Source organism: Helicoverpa zea, chromosome 17 (assembly GCF_022581195.2).
Source record: "Helicoverpa zea isolate HzStark_Cry1AcR chromosome 17, ilHelZeax1.1, whole genome shotgun sequence".
Taxonomy (NCBI): domain Eukaryota; kingdom Metazoa; phylum Arthropoda; class Insecta; order Lepidoptera; family Noctuidae; genus Helicoverpa; species Helicoverpa zea.
The window spans coordinates 3,181,403-3,201,808 of NC_061468.1; the positions used below are offsets into that span (position 1 = coordinate 3,181,403).

General features: G+C 38.2%; 1 protein-coding gene across 3 annotated transcripts; it reads left to right on the top strand.

Moving 5' to 3' along the window:
- Window positions 1-202: 202 nt before the first annotated feature.
- LOC124638189 (protein wech) lies at window positions 203-20,320 on the top strand. 3 transcript variants are annotated; one of them, XM_047175086.1, is made up of 6 exons: window positions 203-557; window positions 17,957-18,309; window positions 18,563-18,672; window positions 19,350-19,495; window positions 19,811-19,925; window positions 20,146-20,320. In XM_047175086.1, the coding sequence occupies exons 2-6, from the start codon at window positions 18,201-18,203 to the stop codon at window positions 20,278-20,280; spliced, it is 615 nt and encodes a 204-aa protein (XP_047031042.1). In that variant the 5' UTR covers window positions 203-557; window positions 17,957-18,200; the 3' UTR covers window positions 20,281-20,320. The 3 variants fall into 3 exon arrangements, with proteins under 3 accessions (XP_047031042.1, XP_047031040.1, XP_047031041.1); XM_047175084.1 differs by lacking the exons at window positions 17,957-18,309; window positions 18,563-18,672; window positions 19,350-19,495; window positions 19,811-19,925; window positions 20,146-20,320 and adding an exon at window positions 8,670-13,279; XM_047175085.1 differs by lacking the exons at window positions 203-557; window positions 17,957-18,309; window positions 18,563-18,672; ... (1 more) ...; window positions 19,811-19,925; window positions 20,146-20,320 and adding exons at window positions 8,219-8,368; window positions 8,670-13,279.
- The last annotated feature ends 86 nt before the right edge of the window (window positions 20,321-20,406 follow it).

The window sequence follows — 20,406 nt, forward strand, 5'->3', positions numbered from 1 at the left end:
TATGCTTTTAGATGGTGATTAGAATACATTAATATGTCGAAGTGGAATAATTCCAGTAGTTTTATTTTTGTGGACTTGTGAATGCAACAAAATTACTAATCGACTAAAACAACAAAATTGCCTGCGTTTGCTCTTGTGTCTCTGAATCGAGTGGCATCTCTATTGTTGTCAACTTTCCATAAACAAGGGAAATATCTTTTTTAAATCAATTGATCGTTCATTCACCGCTGATGTTTTTACGGTGTTATTATAAGATAATAAATAAATTTAAACGATAATTGCGAAATAAAGGCGATTGTGATGCTCAGCAGTATTTAAAATTAGTGCAATAAAATTATCTGAATCAATGTTACATGCTAAAATATTGATTGGCGTTGTAAAAGCTATCTTTGTGCAATCTACCTGCATCGTAGAAAATATTTTCGTGAATAATTATCTTTGACGGGACAAATAAGATACGTTTTAAATGGACAATGTAAAGTGTGTACGTATTATTGCGTAGTACGTATGTTTACTTGTGATTCAGCGGTTCTCCCACAAGGACTGAAGATATTTTGGTAAGTATCGGTAGGTACCGCGATGAATCATTTTATCTCTCCGTGCATTTCCATTGTAAAGGACCTGGAGACCGTGCTCGCGATTCATTTTTATTTTGATAAAACCCTCAATAATAATGAGGAATAATCAGTTTCCAACTCTTGCTTGTAAAATGCTAATTAGGGTGGTACATTTTTTTTCTTAAAAATAATAAAAGTAGGGTATAAAAATTGATCAGAGAAAATTCTAGTTTACCTGGCCTTCTTTAAGTATTTGAGCAGAGAAGGCAGTGTGGCAAAATAGTTTGTAATATTAGAAGTGGTAAGGTTAAAATGAAATCAATGTTTTGTTAAGATATGCAACAAAAAAACACCATTGTTTAAGAAAACAAAGACTTATAATAATTCCAAAACCTTACATGTTATAAAGGTCATAATTAATATTTTTAAGATGAAGGTACACAACATCTGAAAAGAGATTGTGGAAAACTTAACTTTAAAACAGAGTCAATAACAACATGGCCTTTTCACTTTCCCTCTTCAAAGTTCAAGGTAGAGTAACAATATTGATCTTGAATAAAGATTTTCCACCATAATAAAAAAAAATGCTTGTCATTGGTCAATAGAAAAAGTAAGATTCAAATTTTAGAATGACCATTCTACTTTTGAATTGTATTATTATTTATCATAAAAAAAAACTTATTTTTCAATGATTGCAAACACTATTGAAAGAGGGTTGTGAAAACAAGTTTTGTAGCCAGCCTTTATGATATTGAATAATGCCCTTTATTTAACATAAATATTATATATTTTTTACAAATTCATGTTTGCATGAGCCATTGAGGTGAGAGGTCAATGACCTCTGTTGCAAGCCAGTGAACAATAATTTTAATAACTGACACCTAATGTGCTTATGTAGTCATCTTTTTAGCACATTTTACATTGTTTGAATATACCTATTACTTTGTTCATATATTAATTTGTATTTATTTTAATATGATTTGCTAAAGTAAGCAGTATTAGTTTTCAACCTCCTTTCTGCTGCATTTGACAAGTTAAATGATCAGATCATTATAATAAAAATACTATTTTAATAACTGAAAAAATAGCTATAATTCCAATAATCAGTGAATAAAAATTAATAGCTGATTTTACAACATGATAATTTGAATTTAAAATGCAAATATGATGGCTGTTTTTGTGGATCATCAACTGCCTGTCTTAATCTATGTGCACACATTGCATAGTAATTTGTATCAGTAAATCAATGACCTCGGTGCAAGGACTTTTGAGACTTGCATTGCAGTGACTCGAGACATACAATTATAGGCAACTGGCTAATGATAATGGAATATGTTTTTTTTTATCATTCCTTTTTCAATAATTTGTTTTCTTTATTTAAAATAGGAACTCATTAAGTTTATGCATGTAGTTGTAGTTGAAACAAAATACTTGTATGTTGCTAATTATGTTTTGGTAGCAAGTTTTTGTTATACTTATTGATTGTTATTTGTTGGATCTGTCTTATTTTATTACGTGCCAAATTGACGCCACAAATATTACAAAGTTCTACTCATTGAATTTTATGTTTTTTCTTTGTGAGAAGAAAAACGAAAAGTTTCCATAACTTCAAGAGTTTCAAGAGCTTACCAAACAATGTCATTTTTTTTAAATTTCGAAACAATACAGAAAAGTTCGCCCTTTAAAACAAAAGGGAGCTTTACCCCAAGTGTTGATTAAGGAAAACTATTGATTTCTAGCTGTGTAAGGGGGCATATTTGTCGTAATCTCAAGCAAGGTAATCCTGCCTACCCCCGGGATGCGAGATCGCATGCGCCAAGCGCTGCTCACCCCTCAAACGGGCTCCGCAATTATATGTATATAACTATATTACTGTACTGCGCATCGACGATATCTCCGATTCTTGAAACGTGCGTACTACGTATTCAATTACTCGGATGCCGATGTTTCGTCTTTGACTTCAACGTATGTGATACTATTCTTGAACGCAGGTCTTAGAAGTCTGGACCCAAAGAGAATAAATAACCCTTAAGTTTCAAATCGAGACCAAATCTCTAGATTCTCGAACATATCTAAAACACAGCTTGTTTAAATTTTCTCAAAGTTCGTTTAGTAACATGATCCTTTATGAAGCATCTCTCGATTGTCTATTATTGTGGTATCAGCTGCTTCTCGTCCCACGCTTGTCGAAAAATCTATAAACGGAAAGGGTTACTAAGATACGCTAACGCCAGTGGTCTGCACCCCTCTAATTTTATCTATGCGTACACTACATTATTCATGAATTCATTAAATACTTGGGGCTTTATCTGCGTATTTGCTAAAATCTCCGTTAAAGTCGAAAATGTACTAAAAGACCAAAAATCTCGCAACCGTTTGAAATTGTTACACTCGTAGACTCGGTCGTGAAGTGTTCCATAACATGTCTCGATCATTTATAACAAACGAGTAAAAATCAATACAATAGAGGGCGCAGCACTTTCTGACTATTCTGGCAACGCACGATGCATCACTAATGTTGCTGTTGACCCTCCCAATTAAACCGAGTGCGTGCGTATACACAAATAGTTTGACGCACACACTGGACAAACATACGAAACCATAGCTACGATAAGAAGCCTGAATCTTGATAGAATTGAAACGCAGTTTCTATGATTATTTGACTTCAAAAAGGACGAAGTGTCACGATTTATGAAACAAGTTCTTTGAACCCAAACACAGCTTGTTTTTCTATGAACGCAAGTATTAAAAATCTAGCGACAGGGTCATGGCTATTAAAACTAGGTCCCAGAATGAGCAACAAGTCTAGCCAGCTAATATATTCGTTTAGTCTGGGAACTAGCTCGGTTCAATACTCGAGGTAGCTCGAATATATCATGAAGACTGAGGCGAAATGGCAATTGGGGAAGTCCTACATACCGTTGGATAAGAGTTGACCTCTGAAGGTGAAGTTTATTTGGAAAATAATATTTATAATTTGGGTAAAACTTTTGTTAGGGTAATTGAGAAATGTGCCGAAAACGAAAAATTATCTTGAACCGTATCAATAAACGGAATAATGTGAACTTTCTTCCTAATGACAGAGCTCCGGGAAGCCCTCGACGTATGTACTCGTACGTCACATGTAAACTCCTTTGTTAACCTGATAGTTGCGATAATATCGATGATATCAGTGCTTTTGATAATTGATTAAATTATTTCTTTAAAGCTGAGTCACGGGCCTATTTCCATAGTGTTACATCAGGCTTTATTTACGTATGTTCCTATGAAGAATTTGTTATTAAAAATCTTTGTTGTCTTCATGTCCGAATTCATTTTCTACCAAAATGAATTGGGATGGATTTCGATTCGGACAATCGTTGACATTGAAAGGTAAGCCTGAATTTCAGGCTATTATAGTTAAATGTTATCACTAACTTTCCTGTTACTTATCTACTGAGATAGTATAGATACCTAATAAAACATTCGTTGTAAGGTACCCACAGCTTACAATCGGTCAATTTCACCTTTTCCAGCAATTGATTACGTTAATCAACTCTAGGTTTGGCAGAAACTTAAAGAAGTAAATAGTTACCCAGATTATCTGGTATGTAATGATTAAAGCAAGGTGCTCGGTCTCAAAGAGGACAGTATCCCGGTGGGATAACAGCCGTTTCCTGTTCCGCCAAACACTTCCTAGTGAAGTTTTGCCGCATTCCGAGACGGGTTTAGTTCGTACTATGATCAGGTAAATATGTTATTTACAGTTTATTATTAAACTAACAAATAATTAACGGACTTGCGAAAAAAAATAATAATAATCTCAGCTAAAATAAATAATAATCATGTCTCCCAAGTTTGATTATGTGAGGATAGAACAAAATAAGAATCATGAATTTTGAAAAATTACAATTCATTGAAAAAATATTTCTTTGCAATGAATGATGATTAATTAAGTTAATAACTTTAGGTCCATTCATTTCTACGCCATCACTACTTTTAAGACCCAATTAAAGATGCTCAATATTATTAGTACGGATACAAATAAATTCCACTAGATGAGCCTGCCCTTTACAACACCGGTACGTGATGGGATAGCAACATTTTCGGCTGCGGGACCACACGGCTAGTTTATTTATTTGCGCTTTGGGAACCCGGACTTGCCATTAAATCTCGGCTGATCGAAAACAAATGCTTAAAAAAGCTGGGCATTTTACTTCCAAAACATTAGACCATCAGTTTAGGAGTTAGTGAATGGTCAAGGTTTAATTTCTAATTGTTACGTTCAGGGAAATCCGCTCGATTTGTGACCTATGTACCAGCTCATATCACATTTACTCATAATAATCGGCGTAGAATGCGAGGCAGATGTAGCAGTGGGTGTCAGGTTTCAACGATACTACTCAACTGACGGACTGTGATTCACGTAGTCAAAATATACCGCCACTGCTAAAAACATGTGTTACTGCTAAAACAACGCTGAGATTTTTTTCAGTAGCGATTTATATTAATTCAGGCCATTCATGTTTTATTAATTAATAGATTTTGAAAACAAAACTGTTTGGAATATTCAGCTGTTTGTAGATAATTTTTAATGGAACTTGGTTGGTAGCGAGTGTGCGCACAACTGGCCGTCCATTCAGGTAGATTTCTCCAGCGTGGCCCAGCGGTGCTCAATGTTTTGACGAAGTTGCTAGAACAGATTCGGCCAACTACGGAAAAGTTGATAAAGTTTCTGTACTGGCCCGGTAACCTGCGTAGTTTACATTGTATTATTTATAAGGTATTTTCCTAGTTTGAAAGTTACGTCATGTTCCCTAAAGTATGACGTATTCTGTTGTAGTAATATTTTATGGATGATAACCAAGTTGTTTGATTCAAAGCCAGAAAGGTGCTAAATGTTGATAACGGTAAGTATTAGGTACTGTGTTTTGCCATTTTTAGAAAAAATGCTTGTTATGACAAAGGGGTTGGCACGATAAAACTGCAATGCTGCTGAATGTGGCAGAATTTTCTGACCGCAGACATAAGCAAAATTAAATCAAAGTAGAATATCATTCGAATGTTAGCTACCACTGTGCCATTAAGAAGGGCGGTGGGCGAGCACCATCGTTACAAGCCCGATCTGCGCAAACCTATTGTTTCACCTCATACCCACAGAAAAAACGTCAGCTTTCATTTTTTTCTACAAATGTACAAAGAACGTTACCTGCACTTAGAAAACGGTGCATGTACGTAATGAAAGGTTCATTGTAGTACATATTTACTATGTCAATTCATTTCTTTCACCTGTATTTATTTTATTGTGCGAGTAACCTTTTTGAACCATGCTTAAGTTTTGCAGGTACCTTGAATATTGTTTAATCAATGTCTTTTGTTAATGAGTTGTACGATTGATTTCTTTCATGCGTATTGGCGTGTTTATTTCTACTTATGGCTATGTAATCAGCGCGTTACATTGTAAGTGTTATCTTACACGTAAAATGGCGTCACTGGTCCATAGTCTATGGAGTCTATTCCGGACGATCTCCTTCAATCGCCTCTCGTAATCTACGTAGCAGCATTCAACATAGATTGAAAAACATTGTACCTGGTCCAATTTTACTGGAAAAGTTTGTGGTTTACTTTGTTGACTGTCCTGAATCACAGTTCCCAAAATAACGATAACATACCTGGCAGTACCTACCAAAACTATTTGTCACCAAAAAGCGATATAAAAATAACAAAGGCAGACAAATAGAAGACGGTCCTAATTAGTGTAATTTTTTTTACTACGTTCCAAATTCAAAACTTCAAAATAGGCTTCCTTTTTTTACTACGTCTTTTTCAGCAATTTTATTCGTGAAAATATTTGGGCCTTTGAGCCTTAGAGGGATGGAATGCAAATCCCTTTATAGTGGATAGTCTCTAAATTCCTCTCATCAGCGCTTTGAAGCGTCACATTCAATATGAATTCGGGCATTTTAGTGTAGATTGATGCCTTGTCTAGGATTTTTCTAAATTCTTACATTTAAGTTTTGATTTATGTAAGCTGAGATAAGGGTTTTTGATCCAAATACAAACAATAAATCAAAATTGAGTATTGTCGTGAAATGAGATCGAATTTTTCCCTAGCCTTGTACCACTGTTGGTAGCCCTCTCAATCGAGTCCTTTATCGTTATATATTATTACAACATTTTTATCCGCGGTTTCGCCCTTCGTAGAAAGTAGGGGTTAGGGAAGGCATCGATTTTCGGCACCCTACGCACTTCTACAGAGTTCGGGGAGCGCGGGGGCGTCAAGATGGCCGCGGCAGGGTCTACCCAGACCTACCTCACGCGCACTCGCCGCACAAGGTCACGGTGCATGTGTTGCCACCGCTGCGCCTCCCAAAATACAAAATCTCGATAATAGGAAATAGTCGCTGTCCCTTTCTCTTCTATGACAACTAGTTGTAGTCTCTGTTCCACATCCGCTCGTACAATTATACCATTCGATAGTGACAAATATTCGTAGCGTCATAGTTTGTTGCTGTTCTGGCAAAGTGTGATTCTGGGTTTGGTTTCGAATAACCAAGATTACATGTATGCTTCCAAGTCGTTACTATCTCTGATGAGAAAGTCCTATACAAAATAATACATCTATAATATAAAAACCGGCCAAGTGCGAGTCGGACTCGTGCACGAAGGGTTCCGTAAATTACAGTTAAATCAACCTATCTCAAAAACTATAAGAGATACTTTGATCAAACCAAAAATCGTTGAAAGAGTTAATTAGCATGCATCACCTCTATTTTTTTTAGAATTTTATACCCCGTAGTTATAAAAATAGAGGGGGGGGGACATACTTTTTACGACTTTGAGAGCTGATATCTCAAAAACCGTTCACTTTAAGAAAAATGTTTTTTAGAAAACTTTATATCATTTTAAAAGACCTTTCCATTGATACCCCACACGGGTATGTACATCGAAAAAAAAAATTTCATCCCTCAGTTACATGTATGGGGGGCCCCACCCCCAATTCTTTTTTTTACTATTTAGTGTCATATTTTTGTAGCGGTTCATACAACACATATTCCCATCAAATTTCATCACTGTAGTACTTATAGTTTCCGAGTAAATCGGCTGTGACAGACGGACAGACGGACAGACGGACAGACGGACATGACGAAACTATAAGGGTTCCGTTTTTGCCATTTTGGCTACGGAACCCTAAAAATGAATCGCAAAATGTGTTGGTAAGCGCATAACTCAACAACGCCTGGACCAATTTGGCTAATTCTTTTTTTGTTGTGTTTGTTATTGTCAGGAGAAGGTTTTTATGAAAAAAAAAAATAGGGTAAAGTAGAGAAGTCAGTTGACGGGAGCGAAGCCGCGGGCAAAAGCTAGTATACTATAGATTCCTACATTGAACACGGAACCATGGAAAAATTCCAAACACTTGCGAATTCTCTTTGACTACGGCGTCCCTTTCCTTGCCAACCCTAATCATAGTAAACCTCCTTATCTAAATTATGGAAAATTTTGGAATGCGACACACTAAGCTTCTCTATCGCACCCTCGTCTATTAAGTGTTGCTGTCTCGCTCTCTCACTACCTACGATATCACAAGGGGTAGTGGTAGGGCGCGCACAAAAGATTTTGGGATGGATTTTTTTCGCAAACTGCACCATATGAAAAGATTCAGTGCAACCATCAGTTCATAGCAGAAGCATCGATAGGGTGCGCTTCTGCGTCCATTTTGTTATTAGTTAATTCATTTTATTTTTAGCAAATAGTTGTTGTGTTATTGTGTCAGTGATAGTTACAGAATACCGAGTTGTGTTAATTATGTTGTTAGCGTTTTTTTAAATGTAAGTACATCAGGAAGTTAGTAAATTACAAACGTTGATTTAGGGCATATTAAACTTTGTATACAACATATACTTTTAGCGGTATTTTTGGTGAACCACTTAAATCAGAAAATGTGTTTAATTAAAATTCTAGGACCAAATAAAAATAACATCCCATCTCGTAGAAAGGTCTAAGTTAATAAAACCTCCTACTAACAAGATAATCATGTGGAAATTTACAAAGCATCGCCTCCCAAAATCGTCATGATTATTAATACCTCCCAGTGTTTTACGAAAATAACATCGCGTTTATTTGTTACAGTTCTGATGACGTAACGAAAGACGTGAAGAATGACGTCGTTTGCTAACCTGACGCAGTCGCTTGCATCGAGCCTGCCATCGACGTCTACGGCCAGCGGCTCTGGTCACAGTTCCAACGACCAGGAGGATCCGCTCGCCATGACGCACATCATATGCAACCTTCTCGAGAACATGAATAAACCATCAAGCCTACAAACCGGAGCATCCACCTCGGCATCGTCCAGCATGCCTTACGACATTTGGGCATTGCCGGCGTGCAGCTCACTGCAGAATCCACTCGGACCCATCAGTCGTGAGTACAACGTTACCTCCAATAACAACCATCAGCATCAATCCAAAGAAGACAACTCGAGCGGCTCTCCGGGCACGTCTTCGTCTGTGTCCATCACCTGCTTCCGCTGCGAAGAGCGCACGCCGACCACTCGCTGCCTCGAGTGCAATGATCTATTTTGTCATGAATGTTGTCACAAAGTGACGTCGGACTGCCAACTGAGAGAGCACACGCTGCTACCCATACACCAGATATCACCAATCGGTGCCAGGCCTAACTCGGTGAATAACGAGAAGGAAATCATGTTCTGTGAGATACACGGCGATCCTGTTAGATATTACTGTGAACCTTGCATCATCTTTATATGTCAAGAGTGCACGCTATGGGTGCATAAAGATCATAATTATACGCCCATTAAAGGAGCTCTTGACATGTGTCGTATTGGTGTGTTTAGGGCGATAGAAGACACGAAGACGGGCACAAAAGCAATAAAAACAGCTATAGATCGCGCTGTGGCCATGTCCAAAGCCTATGAGAAGGAAACGGCAGAGGCGAATATGAAAATAAGAAAGGCTATGCGATGTTACGCCCAGGCGATCGAAGACCGAGAGAAATATTTATTGGATAAAGTAGAAAAGATGCGTCAAGCTAAAATGAACGAATTAACAGACCATATGAATACACTAAGAGGTATTCTAGCCGGACTGGCCCATACAAACGAGACTCTAGTACGCAGTATGGATTCTGAAGGGCTCGACCTATTTATGGCTAAAGAAAAAGGAAGAGCTCAAGTTGACTATTTTTCTTGCATGTTTAAAAACATGTATGTGACCGAGGAACGAATCGTGTTCATCCCTCCTAATTACGACTTAGTGGATCAGTTGAAAAGACAGTGCGACGTACAATCGGCACCATCTAGTTCATTGCACTCGCTCAGTTCTACATCATCGATACAATCTCGCCAGTCGTTATTATCGCTGCAGTCATTACAGTCGGCGCAGAGTTTTCAGCATCTCAACTATAACATGTCCGGATCCAGCAGCTTGAGATCATTACCAGATTATACTGGATCACATACGCGATCGACTAATTATTACGACCACAGCATTACATCAAGTTTAACCATGGATTCGAATCCAGCTCGCGGTATTGGTCAAGCGATACCCGGGTATTGGATGTCGGTGTCAGTGAGGCCTACAAGAAGCCCTGTTCCTGGAGTACCCATGTTCTCATTTGCTCGGGAAGGACAGGATGAGGGTCAAGTGTCCCGACCATGGGGCCTTTGTGTAGATAGAGAAGGAAATATCATTGTTGCCGATAGAAGAAATAATCGTATTCAGATATTTAGTAATAGAGGTGAATTTAAGACAATGTTTGGATCTAAAGGCACAGGACCTGGAGAATTTGATCTTCCAGCCGGTATCACCACGGACACATACGGACGCATCATTGTTATAGACAAAGATAATCACAGAGTTCAAATATTCACATCTTCCGGCAACTTCATTCTCAAGTTTGGTTCCTTCGGCAAGGAATGTGGACAGTTTCAATATCCTTGGGATGTTGCCGTTAATACCTTAGGTAATATTGTTGTGACTGACACGCGTAATCACCGCATACAACTATTTACCAGTGACGGAACTTACATAACTAAGTTCGTGTTTGAAGGTGCTAACCCGGCTAAAATGCTCAAAGGACCAACGACTCCTAGAGGTGTGTGTTTTACGACATCGGGCAATATTATAGTTTCGGACTTTGAAAATCATCGTCTGTTAATGGTGGACCCTACATTGTCTAAAGTGCTACACTGTGTGGGTCGTGAAGGTTCTGGAATCGGTGAACTTAACCGCCCTTCGGGGATAGTGACTGACGACGACGGACGTATCATAGTCGCTGATTCTAAGAACCACCGAGTGTTAGTGTTTACGTCGGAGCTGCGCATCCTGTGGGCCGTGGACCTGAAGAGCCCCGGCCTGGACGACAAGGACCGGCCGAGCGACGTGGCGCTCACGCCCGAGGGCTACCTCGTGGTGCTGTTCGAGACGCTGCCCGACACCGCGCGCGACATCTCCTCCCACGGCAAGCAATACATCAAAGTATATTAATTATATTATATTATGTACCTAATGTTAAGGCCAACTAAGTTCGTGGACCTAAGGTCCGCCGTATTTTATTTTGTTTCGTTTTATTTGTGATTTATTTGAGAATGTGCCAATTTTATTATTAACGTTTGGAAAAATTCAATCGAGCATAGCTTGCGCGGAGATATAGTTTGCCCATTGACGTAAGCGCCGATGTGCACACCATGCTCTCCATGAGTCCTGATGTATTTTTTCGTTACCAGTACTTTGATTTTCGTTTCCGTATTTGACTAGTCTCTAAGGACCAAACAATGTTTGCAGTGTAATTTACGATGTAATTTAGATGCCGCAATTATAAATAGCTATCATTAATCTGTATAACTGTAGAACAACACCAAACTCATAGTCGGTGCACTAAATATTTAATGTCGATTACTTATAATGTACTCTCCGGTCCGATCCCTGCGATGTATCGCTAATATAATCGAATAGAGAAATCGTAAAGATAAACTATTATAGAGAATCACAATGTGATGTAAAAGATGTTTTTATGTGAGATAAATTAAAGGATAACTTGAAAAGTATTTTTCCACAATGTTACATTTTGCGTTTTTTAACTTGGTTAATTAATTAATGCAGACGTTGATATGTATTTTTATGATAAGTTATTTTGCATAATGATTTAGGTGCATATAATATTTTATAATAGTTGGGCGCGCGGCGGTGGGTGCGCTCGCGCACTGTCGCTCGTCTTCCTTACGTTCGTATTAGTTACTTCTTATCGCTCGATGGCTTCTTCTGTTTGTTTTCGTGGCTTGATACGATGGGATGAGAAAATGTATGGATGAGCAAAAATCAATGCAATAAAACTTTAAGACTGACTTTAGAAGACTGTCTTAAAGATGTTGAGTTGCGCCGGAGCCGGCGGCGGCGGCCGCGGCTCGTGGTGTGCGGTGTCGCGCGTAACAAACCAAAATTCTAAGTATTATTGTAACACTCGGCAAATATACGAACCTTCCTCGTTGGGAATCTAAGCTGATGATCCTTTCGTCGTATTTGCTTATGAGACGTGATATTTTTATTTTCATACGTAAAATGTGAAAGTTTTTTTATTTTATATTTCGTAATTTTTCTTTGTGTCGCAAAACTTTGACTGCCGGCTTGATCGGGTCAAATACGTTAGAAATGAATTAGGATTGAGTATGACGATGGCATGGCGCTCTATTTTAATTATTTATTTACTTTGATATACAATATTGTGGCAGTTGTCGGTATGAGGTGTAGGTACGGTTGGTACGGAGCCCGCGGACTACAGTCGGGTAGCGTCGTGAGTGCGTGCTCACACACGCTCGGGCCGCGCACTCTCACTCTTAGCTAATTTATAGATAATAATCTATATCTAAATTATGAATTATTTTCAATTAGTTTTTATTCGCGTGGTCGTATACAAAATTTTGTATTAGTTCAAATATTATAGTGAAATTCTTTTTGAATAAAAAAAAAAACTATTAAATTGATATGATATTTTTCAAAACGTATGTTAGGTAACTTCGATATAAAATCCCTATGTGTTCAGTCAGTATGTGTTCACTTAATGTAATGAATTGTTAGGTAAATAATTTAACTGTAAGTTTAGTTGCATGCGAGACGGTAAGTCGACACTCGAGTAACGTTGTATTAGATTGTGTGCACTGTTTCTCCCGTCATGGTTTTCAATAATTTGACACACTTCCCTAGCCTGGATCTGTTACCGTATTCTATCATACTTATATTATTTTTTTCTAGCCTCAAGTCTCAAAAACAATGTCTGATCTAAGTTATCCTACAATTTATCGTTTGCAAACAATTTGCTGTTATGAAATAGTTTTTGATGAAATGTAGTTAGAGAATTGTTCAGATAACACAGATTGTGTGAAAACCATGTATATTATACGGGATTTAATCTTATATTGTATAATATCTTGTGTCACTATCGAGAGCTGGGTGGGGGGAAGCTTTTGTTCTCAATGAAATGTGCGGTATGCCTGTGGCTTTGATTGAGCCTCGAGTTTAATTTCGTGCTCTGCCTCGCGCCTCGCCTCGAGGCAAGCTTATGTTTGAGAGCGTTTCCTTTCCGAGCAGGCTTCGAAATGAGCAGGGGGTGCATCTCAAACAGAACCCTAAAATATTCGTCGCCATACTCGTTTTGCAAAATACTTTCCTCCATTAAGCTTTAGATTCGCGTTATATAATACTGTTACAGCTTGTTAGACCCCAAAATATATGTAAGTAAATCAAATTTATAGTGAATTGAAATAAACTAAGCTTCACTTAATTGGAAAGGCTTCCGTGGACAAACTATGCTTGCAAGTAGTAAGTGTTTCAATGTGCCCTCATTATAATAGCTAATTGTGTTGGGCAGTTGGTTGGAGGCGCAGTAGCAGCTCGCGATTGTGTCGACTAGTTGGGCTTGCGTCGCCATTACTGCCGTCGATATAGCCGGTGAATAACTCTCTTGCTCCGAATTAGTACTGAGTAATTCCTGCGCGGCGTAGTTTGTCCGGCGGCCCTCGTTATCCCTTCGCGGTAATTTAGCTCGTGTATTGCGTAATCAACGCTAGGACTATCTCCCAATAAACTAAATTAATGCATAATAAGTAAGTTAATATACGGTTAGCGATACATTTTCACGTTTGTACTTAGGATTATGGTAGCGTAAGTCTTCTAAATATTATGTGGTATTCCTAAAATTCGATGCTTCAAACAAAAATTTTCTAGTAACGGAGTGGACAGTAGAAATAAATTAAGGTACTGATAATTATAGATAACGTTGACTGGAATATGAGTCTGAAATTAATTACTTAAGATGGGAAAATTATTGTTTGAAGGACTATGTGTCACATGATGTCGGTAGATATAATGTCGGGTGCGTTTTATTTATTCGTGGTGTAAGAACGCAGGCGCAGGTACGGCTTTCGCATTTCTTAGCAGTCTTTCCCTTTGATAGGATAAGTAAACAAATATATTACAAATATTCTTGTTATACGGTACACTGTGTGTGTCGGCAGCGCCTTAAGCCATATCTAACGATGCAGCTTGTAATAAACCCATGTCCTTTTGCAAAGAGTATCAATACCTACTTAAAAATATATAATTAATATCTAGAAGCAAGTTGCAAATGTGTAACGTTAAAACGCTAAGATTTATTCAGAAGACTTCTTTATAAAATGTAGCTAGCGTGGGAATCTTGTTACGCTTTGTAAGACTTTTAATGATACCTAAATTTGGTATTCGTTAATGGTCTCAGAACAAGACGCTCCAACGTGCAGTTTCGTGCAAACTGGCCTAAATTCAATACATTCGCCATATTGTCACTTGCAGTTTGATCATGATTCATACTTTTATTATTTACCTGTATTCACTATTGCAAGGTTTTAGAATTTTATTTTTGTTTTAGCTATCAAAAGTCTGCGGACTTGTTTTTATTACAAGCTGTAAACGTTAACTTCACCTTAACTGTACATTTATAAAGTATATACATAGTACTGAAACCGTGTCGTAACTTTTTCTACTAATTATAATCACGTTTATATTCCACTTAAAGTGAATTTATTCTTATTCAGCATCTGTAGTTTGAAGCAAAGCTTCTATTAGGCTAAGTGCAGACGTGTGCAATATGCAACGTAGCGAACGATCACGGATGCTTGACGAATGGAAGCGACCATTACATTACTATAGTTCGGCCATTCAGAGAATGCGTTCCTGACACGTCGCGATTGAACTGACGACGTAATAACATTCATTGATTATTGATATAATAATGTTGTTTTAATGCTCCTCAATTGTTAAAACGGTAAACAACCAGCAAAAATATTTTTATCGTAACTGCAACGCCATTGCAAAGTTACGTCGTCAGTTCAATCGCGACGTGTCAGGAACGCATTCTCTGAATGGCCGAACTATAGATAAATTAATCGAAATGTGAATGGAATGGTTTGTTTCAAATACACAAATACAAAACCAGGTCACTGCCACTAAGTTAGTAGGATATGTTCGTCCAACGTCCCCTGACATGTTGCGATGCATGTTGCATAAGTTCGTACCCATCATAACTTGTTGCAGTTAACGCATACTAAGTGTACATAAATAGACGTAACGTTATTTTCTTATACAGGAATGTAAATAAAATAGTGTGAATTGTTTACCTTAATATAATAAGATAATCACGTACCTATATTGTAACACCAAGTTAGTTGAAATAGTGGAGCGAGAGCCGTGCCGAGCGACGCGTTATAGTTAGGTTAAATATGTGCAGTGTCTTGCGTCTTAACGGTGTTGACGAATTCCGCATATGAATTAATAATAAAATATTTATCTTTTCCAGCAAATAAGTGATGGAATTAACGTTTACTTTTTGTTCAGTGCCATTATTAAAGTATTACGTTATTTTTAAAATAATGTGTTGCATGAAATGCATTTTTTTATCATTATTATATACTTTCAATATATTTCTTGATTTTGATCACAGTATGTTTTTTAGCCGACAACGAATCTCATAATTATAGTAGAAACTGATTCTATTGTCGTTTGAAACTTAGGTAACGGGTTTGCAAAGCAACTCCCTCCATCGTGCGCGCTGCACTCGTAGAGTGCGGCGGCGTGGGTGAACAAAGTTGTACTGGTCCGTGCGGTGCTGGCGGTCCTCCTCGCTGCCAGCACCCACCACTGATGAAGGGTAAATACGCGCTGATCTTTGACCACACACATAACTACAAGTTACCTATGTTTGACCTTATACACTTCATCATTTCACCAGAAAAGTCGAGTATTGGTAACAACGAGGCCCGAGGTCGTTTTTTTAGAACTGAGCTGAAAGCTGCTGAAGCATTACTTAATTTTTATGACTGCATTTAATTTTGATATATAATTTGGTTATGTTTTATTTAAAATTGTTTTGTTACTCAAATGATTCTGTGGATATTTCTAAAGTATGTTTACTTAGTTCCAGACTTAAAGGAACTGCAACCATGTGCGCACACTGACCCTGTGCTCTATATTTTACTTAGCGCATACACTTTGACACATGTCAGAACTAAGTGAACACACTTGGCAGATATCACACAATCTGGAAGTATTTAGTCGTGAAGCGATGTGTACTTTGTGAGATCTGCTAGCTGCTAGCAGTATAATTGTGGTTTTGTGATAAATACAATAAAATTGAGAACTAAAGATTATTGGAATCTTAATGATAATTTTTGTACAAGTTTTTGATGTCTATCACGACTATTGTAAAAGCATTCGGAACATTTCAGCAGTTGAGACACGTCACAACGTTGTGGTGAGAGGTGTGAGCGAACTGAGACGCAACACTCAAAAGTGCATAATAATAATGATACAATTATGAGATTTTAGCGAATGTAATAAGCCATTTTCGTGCTATTTTTGTAACTTTAACTAGGAGCTTGTGTTGTGTTAGTCTTAGTGTAGGTAATTATGTGCATTCATCTTCCCTTCGCGAGTGTCCCTAGAAGGTCACTTCTTACAATCGTTAACGTATACACGGGTCTGAGAAATATTAACAAGACGTACTATGACGAGACGTCACACGATCCAGCTGTGACGGTCATCAACCAGACTTTTCTATTCGTTACACCCACACACCTAATGCACAATGTCCACTAGCGAGCTTCAGTCCACTGGCGCACGAGAGCGACAAATTGAATTGCTGCGAGTTAACTAACTAGAACTGCCAAAACGTCAACTACCGTCAACAAGCCAGTAAATCTAGCTAGTGTGCATCGTGCATTAGACTGTATGAAGTGATGTTCTCTTGTTTGAACAGTTTCCTCGAGATGGCACGCTGGCACGTTTCACCGTCGGCAAAGGGTGGGTGAATGATATTGTCAATATCAATGTGTAACAGTAAGTAGAATTTTTGTACACGTGGCTCGCGGGGCGCCGGGCGCGGCCTCCGCTCCCAGCGTCCCGCGAGGCGCTTAGTGGTGTTCAAAGATCAACCAGAAACTACCTCTTTTTTGTAAAGTTTTTAAGACTGACGGAATTAAGTAACCATGAATGGTGGAAATGGTGGTTTGATCACCGCTTTAGAAGCCTGTTGTCTACTATTTTATTTAATTTTTAGTTTTCTCTAGATCGTAATGTTAGAAGCGTCCATAACACTGTCACGTTTAGTTCGTCTTGAGCAATTGCATATACATATATTCATGTAGTGTAGTCCAGCTTACAAATTGTCATAGCGAGTGGACAACAGTCTTATTCTATTATAAGTGACCAGCGGAGATATCTGCGGAGCCGTCTGTGAGCCGCGTCGCCGATCTGCGGCAATGTGTGGCGCGCGGCTCTCAGACCCGCGGGGCTCGCAGGTATTCCCGCTGGATTATATTATCTACCTTAGCTTACGTAATTATTGTAATCATCTCAAATGTGTGTAATGAGACTGAATTTTTTTAGATCGTTCCTATATTTTAATTTAGACTATTTTACTGCCTACCGTATTTCATTTACATTATTTTTACCTTCGGTACATATTCATTCATCATTACATTACATTCATCCTTATAATCCTATCAATTTATGTACGACGCTATATAATGTCAAATTTTTGAAATTTTTTAAATGAATTTTGTATGAGAAATTAATCAAGTGATTGATAGAAAATGGTTTTTTATTTATCTCCGCACACTCGCCCTATACGTACACCATCAGAACGTACATTATTTTTTGTCTTAAAAATAACTAAGTAATTATAATATAAATTATCAGCAAAATAATGGAGTTATCACTTTTGATAACAAGACACATTTTACTTTCAATAGTGAAAACATCGTGTGAAAAACTGAACAGTCTGACTGACTGATTTACTGACTAATTAGCGCACAGCTGAAAACACTGGGTCCAGATGAAAACTGATTTCAAACGTTCGTAAAACTGTTACAGGTTTCTGAAATTCCTGGGAAATTGTTGAAACGCAAGAACTATTGACAAACGAATAAAACCTTTGCGTATCATACCATAACCAAACCGATTCCTGAAAAGTCTGGAATTATTTACCTAACGTCAATGCCCAAACTTTCTCATGACATTGGAAACATCAAAAAAATATTTGATTCCTAAATATAATTGAACTCTTCAAATAACTGCATACTTGAGCGAAGGTTCAATAAAGGTTTATCTTGGGGAAATGGGGCATCATGTTAGTTCAATGTTCTCCACTTTGGGAAGATTCTTCGAGTACCCGGTCAAGAGGAAACCGATCTGTTTCTACAGACAGGAGGATTTCAGTGCTACAGGTAATCGTATAAGAATCTGCTGTCTCTCTATAGGTAAATGAATATTAGCGATATATTGTCAAATTCTGGAAGTTCTTCGTCATTTAAGCTTTCTACTCGATCGATGCTCCAGAACAAATAATCACTACTTAAAGGTATCAAAGTGTCTACCTACGCTAAATCATTTCTTAGGAAACTGAAGACTTACTATTTTTCAAGAGTACATAGTAAAAACAAAAGGCAATACACAGTAAAACTATCTTGTCTGCGTCAGGTGAACCGCATAGAAAAATGGGAGAACTGCAGAGAAATACACAAACAGACTACGACAAATTGGTCGATTTGTTCTACACGCGACTTGCGGAGCAGCGTCAGTATAACCAAGTAAGATCCATTCACAAAACAATGAATAAAATAATTCTAATTCGTTAAAAATATACTCCAAAATCACGCACGACGAAGTAACATTTCGTTTGAGAAAGATGCTCCAAAACTTAGGTACATAGGTAGTTAGGCAGTCCATATTCATGTTGACTGCCTCGTTGGTCTAGTGGTCGCAAGCGCGACTGCTGTGATCGAGGTCTCGGGTTCGATTCCCGGGTCGGGCCGAAATCGCTTTGTGGGTTTTCTTAGACTTTCACAAAGCAGCCTGTAGTCTGGAAGTTGGTGATTGATTCACCCGTGCATCGGAGAGCACGTAAATGTCGGTCCTGCGCCTGATTCTGCCAAGATCTCCGGTCGTGTCGGATTGCCGTCCCATCGGGTTATGAGAGTGAAGGAATAGGAAGTGCACCTGTGTCTGCGCAAATGCTCGTGCACTATAATATGTCCTGCGCAGCTGGCTGATCTCCTTAAATGAGAACAGCCGCCGTGGCCGAAATCGGCCGTGGACGCCTAATATATTCATGTTTGCCAAAACAAATACATATATCACCGAATCTTAAGTAGGTACTCGAATCCTTCTATGTAAACCAGCACGCATTCTATCGTAGTACCTAAATAATATAAAACCTTTAGAAGCAAGCATGCGCGGTGTATGACCTATCGGGCTGGTATCGTAGGAGATGAAGGAGAAAGACCGCAGATGGAGCATACAGAAGGTGGTGGAGCGCTTCCCGGGCTGGAACGAGGTCACCATCGCCAACCTGCACAGCTTGTTCCTGCTCTTCGACAACCAGTCCAACGGGATGCTGGGATTCGATGATTTGTTAGTCACACTTTTCTGAATTTCACTATGAAAATGAGTTGATGTTACTTAAACCTGAAAGTATATTCTCCCAATCGAATGGGTTCCCGGACGTTAACTTCCATCAAAATAATTGTCTTGGCAGCCAGCACACGAAGGATTCCTTAGTTCCTTAGTAAAACAGTGGATACATAAGTAGTTAAATTGTAACTAATTTCTAAAAAAGAACAGTAAGTTTTGCTAAAATATTAGTACTTTTCTTAATTTTAAAGACAACAGTTGTAGTGTGGAAGTAGTAGGATAATCGATATTTATGTTTTCATAATCGCGATCCAGCGGGGCGGTGCTGGAAAGTCTAGGAGACGAGAGCGGTATGGATGTCCGCAAGGAGAAGTTCAATAACGCAGACACTGACAATGACGGCTGGATAACCTATGATGAGTTTCTATCGGTAAGCACTCCCTACCATTTCATAGAAAATTTCCCAAATCTGGCTTTGGCACTACTGGTCTACTGACCTATATACCTAGTTGTCAACCGGTAGTTTCTATTTTGATCGTCTGAACAATTCACATAGTTTTTTTTCTTGGAATGCTCTCCAAAAAAGTTGTTGACATAGGAAAAATTCTTTTTAGGAATGTGTTAATATTCAAGTTTTCTACATATTTTAGTTGGTATACAACTTCAACCCTGGTGAGGAGGGTCGCGTCACAGGGCTGGCCGCGATGTGCAATGACGTAGCGGAAAACATACAGTTTGTCAGCAATCTTACCGTGGGCGAGCAACTCGAGTACGGATTGTTTTGAATCTTTCATTGATGTAATAAACTTAGTTTTATGTTTTTAATGCTGTTTTATTTCTTGAAATTATGAAGAACCTAAAGTAAAGCGTAGGTAATTGGTACAAAGTCCTTTGTATATAAATGTTAATGA